Source organism: Falco rusticolus, chromosome Z (assembly GCF_015220075.1).
Source record: "Falco rusticolus isolate bFalRus1 chromosome Z, bFalRus1.pri, whole genome shotgun sequence".
NCBI classification, from domain to species: domain Eukaryota; kingdom Metazoa; phylum Chordata; class Aves; order Falconiformes; family Falconidae; genus Falco; species Falco rusticolus.
The window spans coordinates 44,391,767-44,396,818 of NC_051210.1; the positions used below are offsets into that span (position 1 = coordinate 44,391,767).

Here is a 5,052-nt window from a genome sequence, read left to right on the forward strand (position 1 = left end):
ATCTGGCTGCAAAACTTTTGAGGCAATTCCCCTTCCAGCCCGATTTCCAAACCGTGATACCAAGCCATGCCTCATTAGCATAACATTATTAGTAGTAGTTTTTCAGCGCTAGGAATGTTATCATTTTTTAAATTAGGGTGTAACACACCCCACCCACCCCAGAGCAGAAGGAACAACTGGAAATTCTACAGTTCCAGTTGTATTCCAAGTGGTCGAACAGACCCCAGAACCGTGCGTGGGGAGAACTTTGGACAGCCGGCACTCGAAGCCAAAAAGATTTGCTTTTCCTAGCAATAGTTTTTCTGGCTGCAGGTCCAGCGGGAGGGACCATCCTGACACAGGGTACCCTTCTCCAGGGGCTGGGACTGCGACCTGGCGTGTCGGGGCACGGCCGGTGCGCCGGCATGAGGCGGGTACATCCCAGACAGTGGCTGAGATCCAGCACCCGCTGAAACCAGTGGCAAAACTCCCGTTGCCTTCAGCGGGACCGGGATCCGAGCCGGTGCCCTCTCCTTACACCCGACCGCCGACGCTTTGCCCTTGAGCTGCGGGCAGCGGCGAGACAAAGTGGCCCTGCGGCAGGCGGTTTACCTGTAAGAGTTTTCTTTCTCTTTCCTCCCTTTGCTTTGCCGACAGTAAAACTTTTGGGTACTTTGGGCGGTGGGGGTGGGGGGTTGAGGAGTGCGGACTTAGACTACGAGCACGCGTTTCTTAACCGGTGTGAAAGTCGAGTATTTTAAACAGCAGCACCAGCAGAAGCAAATGAATAGATGGGCTTTAATGATGTCGGTGTACAGCAGGGCAGACAGTGTACGGCAGCAATCCCTCACAAACCAGCCGGGACTCATCAGCCAGTGCGTCGCACTCTGACTTGTGATCCCTCTGCTTTACACAGACCTCTCGTCTGTTGGAAGGTTGTTTTCAGTAAAGTGCTTTTTCCGAATATTTTTTTAACCGTTTTTCGGTTGGCATATCCCCCCTACTCTCCACCCCCAGCAGGTTTTAGTATTCACACTCACGTGGAAAAAACGCCAAACAACACATACAAAACAGCGGTATCTGTGAGCGATGAAAGGTGATGTGAAAAGCAGGATCTGCGAATCGCCGGGCTGGTTTTATTTTAGGGAGAAACTAAGGAATTCGGACACCCACTCAGCTTGAGAGGCTGGGTCACACTTTAGTCCCTGCTTTAGGTATTGCCCTCCGATGTGAAAAACTGGGATGGACCATAGAAGTGTGAGGGGGAAGGAGCCAAGCGATAGTTAAAGGAGCCCTTCGTCGTCAGTACCGTTGTCATTCAAATTCCCACGAATTAATCGAGTTATTTAAAGCTTACTCTTCAAATAGCGAGCATGACACGTCCTGAGGCCCCGCAGTTCGCCAGCGTCTAAGGCAGCCAATTGCCCATCTCTTTCGGAGCAAGATCTACGGCGGGGCAGAGGCTTCCCGTTCCTCGGGGGAGGGGGAAAAGCAGAGTTCAGTGGGGGGTTTACCCTTCTGTTGCCCCCAGACGCCGGCAGGCTGCAGCCCCTCCCCCACCGGTCCCCGAGTTTCGCGGGACCCCCGGTCCGGCGGCCCTGGGAGCGGGGCTCGGCGGGGAGCCCGGGCTGCACGGCCGCCCAGTGCCGCAGGCTGAGGTGGCTGGGAGACCTTCCCTCCCGGCCCCTTCCTCCGAGCCAGCCCCTTTGGCCCCGGCTGCGACTTTTCACATCACCGCTCCGCCACGAGCGATATTTAAAGACGATAAAAGCTCTTACCTGCGACCTGGCTCTCAAGTAATCTGATTGTACACAATATAAACACAGACACCAGCAGGGTTATTATAGTCACGAGATCGATCGGGTTTTAGCGCCGCACGCATGACCTGGACCCCGCATCCTCTCCCCTGGGAGCCTGGGGGCCTGTCTTCCCCCCCCCCCCCGCCCCCCGCCCCCCTGCCCTTTAGGAGTGCACCAGGACGGAGTGGAGGGAGCCCTTGCCCTCGGGGGCGCTGCTCGCTGCCTGCTCCAGCAGCGAGGCGGCGGCCGGGGAAGCGGCGGGGCAGATCTGCGAGGCGGCGACCGTCAGAGCGGGGATGGCCGGGGCAGCGGGCATCGCCGGCGCCGGCTTGATGGGCACCGGGACGGCGGGCATGGTCTGGGACGGCGGGTGGCAGAGCGCCTTCACGGGCACCCCGAAGGGTCCGTAGTCGGGGGAAACGGGCACGCCGGCCACGGAGTCCATCACCCCCACGTGCGGCCACATGGAGCTCACCACGCTGCTGAGCTGGCTGGGCACCGGGTAACCCAGGTGGTGCATCACCGAGGCCAGCGGCAGCCCGCCGGCCTGCAGCACACCCTTGTAATCTCTGCCGATGATGTTCTCGATGGCGAAGGGATGCTTGAAGCCCGAGGGCTGGCTGCTCCCGTAGGGCGAGAACGGCGGCAGCCTCCCCACCGCGGCGGCGGCCGCGGCGGCGGCCACGGCTGCCTCGGAGCCCGCCAGCCCCGGCACCTTGCCCGGGGGAGGCGGCGGCGGCGGCGGCGGGTGCGGATGGAAGTAGTGCACCATATGCGGGGTTGGCGCCGGGGGCTTGCCGGGGCCGCCGCCGCCCGCCCCTCCGCCCGGCCCGCCGCCGCCGGGCAGGTGGTGCTCGGGGCGCAGGACCTTGAAGCGCTTGCGGCGGCGGAGGAAGCTGCCGTTTTCAAACATGTCCCCGCAGTCGGGGTGCAGCGCCCAGAAGCTGCCCTTGCCCGGCTGGTCGGGGCGGCGCGGGATCTTGATGAAGCAGTCGTTGAAGGAGAGGTTGTGGCGGAGGGAGTTCTGCCAGCGCTGAGTGTGCTCCCGGTAGTAGGGGAACCTCTCCATGATGAACTTGTAGATGTCGCTCAGGGGCAGCATCTTCTCGGCCGAGTGCTGGATGGCCATGGCCGTCAGGGAGATGTAGGAGTAGGGCGGCTTCTGGTCGCTGTACGAGCTCTTCCCTGGCCTGGGCATCGCCGCCCCGCCGCAGCCCTCCCGCGGCCGCACGATCCCGCCGCGCCGGGCGCCGCTCTGCCCCGCACACGGCGGGCCCGGGGTGCCGCGGTCGGCGCTGCCCTGACCCGCCGCCGCCTCTACATCCTGGGCGCCAGCCGCCCGGCCCACGCGCGACCGCGACCTCCCCGCGGCCCCTCGGGCAGCCTCGCCCCGGGCTGCGCTCGCCTCACCGCCCCGCCCCTTGCCGGAGAGGCAGCTCCCACCCAGGCCGGGGGGCCGCGGGCGACGCGGAGCAGACAGAGGCAGCTCCCGGCCCCCGGTGGTGCCCCCGCTTTCCTCCCGGAGGCCGCCGAGTCTCCCGGGCTTCCCCGCAGCCGCCTGGCACGCTCTGCCGGAGTTAGGGCTCCGCACGCACCGAGGGCTCGGGAGCACGAAATCACCCCGAACCTCGGCAGAGGCGGGGGTAGGGGGGTGGTAAAAGCGCCCCTCTCACCGCTCAGTCCGGCGTCCCCTTAAAAGTTGGCGGCGGTCGGCGGAGGCGAGCGCCGGGAACCCGCGGGGGCAGGAGGCGAGCGGGGCGCCGGCCGGCGGGGCTGTGCCGGCGCTGCGCTCTCCGGCGCCGTTTTGTAATGATGCCCGAGTCGGGAGACCCCCGCAGCTCCTGCTCTCTTGCTATCACATGACAGCGGCTCGGGGACTTGGCGTCTCGTGGAAAAGGAGCGAGGAGCGGCTCCCCGGCTCCCCTCTCGCTCACACCTCCTCAGCATGGCGAGGTGGAGCCATGTGAGAGCGAGATCCGCTTTCAAAACACAGGGCACGGAACGGCAGCCCGAGCAGGAAAGCTCCCTCCTCCCCCTCTCCCCCTCCCAAAGCCCTTTCGCAGCCGCTTTCCTCCCCCTTGGCCCCTCGCTCCCGCACAGCCCGGCTCCGAGCAGCAGGCGCCAAGGGCCTCCGAAGGTACCGCACCACCGGGCGGTGGAGAACGGGCGAGGTCTTTCCTCGTCCCAGGGGCGAGTCGTCCCAAGCATGAAATGGGCGTCAAGCTAAACCCGGGAACCAGCAACCGGGAAATGCCGGCCCTTCAGAGTAATTTCCTAACATCCCTTTCATTAAGTTGAAAAAGCTGTGCGGAGCCTAGCACAAAAACAAGGGAGACACAAAAAATCCTACGCTTTTCTGTCCAAATCGTTACGGTCAAGTTTTGTTACTGGCCGCGATGCGGCTCGTAGGGGAACAGGGAAAGAACCAGCCAAACGCTTCGAGTCGAGCTACTTAGCACCAGTGTTGACTTAGGCCGGTTCAGTAGTAGCAATCAATGAACAATGCAACAATTCGTATCTATCCTCCGAACGCTCTGCGTTACAGCGGGCAGGCTGTACATTTGAGCGAGAAACACGGCAGCCTGAGCTTCTCCGCTGCCGCTAGAGTTGGAAGAAACCCTGCCCAACGTAGGCACCTACCAGAGCCCGGTTAGGGAGGATGGTATGGGAGGTGTCAGCGTTAAAATGATTAGTCCGGCTTTTACTGGCTAAATAAACAAATAGGTCGAAAAAGCTTTACTACTGGAGGGAACACACACCCCCCTCTTCGCAGCCCACCCTTGCACGCCGGTGCCGTGGGTGACCCGCCGCGGTGTCCGCTGCCGGCCGGGTGCCAGCGGGCCCGACCCACGGTGCCGCCGCGGGGGGCGGTGTGAGCGTCAGAGCTGGCTGCCTCCCGACGGGTCAGGTGCCGCAGGTAGAAGTGGCGAACTGGAGGCAGGGGGTAAGAAAAAACTTTTCAAATCTCTACCTGTAATCTCTGCTAAAGGGGTGAAGAAAAGGACTGATGCAAATCCCTTCCTTAAGTAACGAGATTGAATAGTATTACACCTGACCCAGGGCAGTCAAGTGAAGAGCGTGATCAAAGGCAAAGGAAGAAAATAAGTAGCCAAAATTTTAGAAACTCAAGTTTCGCGAGGAAACGCTTGCTTTAAAAAAGTTTCAGGTTATTGTCTCAAGCATTCATTATGCCTCCGAGAAACCAGGAGACACTTACGGTGGCAGCAACGTTTACACCGTGCCTTTTCCCAGAAACCTCTTACTCGTGTTTCAA

At 61.6% G+C, this 5,052-nt stretch overlaps 1 protein-coding gene across 2 annotated transcripts; it reads right to left on the reverse strand.

The window, feature by feature from the left end:
• Positions 1-1,941: 1,941 nt before the first annotated feature.
• Positions 1,942-2,976, reverse strand: FOXB2 (forkhead box B2). 2 transcript variants are annotated; one of them, XM_037374536.1, is made up of 2 exons: positions 2,619-2,976; positions 1,942-2,507 (listed from the first exon to the last, which is right to left on the reverse strand). In XM_037374536.1, exons 1-2 carry the CDS (start codon positions 2,974-2,976, stop codon positions 1,942-1,944), a joined length of 924 nt encoding a protein of 307 aa, XP_037230433.1. The 2 variants fall into 2 exon arrangements, with proteins under 2 accessions (XP_037230433.1, XP_037230432.1); XM_037374535.1 differs by having other exon boundaries at positions 1,942-2,976.
• Between the last annotated feature and the right edge of the window lie 2,076 nt (positions 2,977-5,052).

What these genes read in the sequence shown, in the direction of transcription:
- FOXB2 (XM_037374535.1), bottom strand. Translation starts at nt 2,976, where the DNA reads ATGCCCAGGCCAGGGAAGAGCTCGTACAGCGACCAGAAGCCGCCCTAC.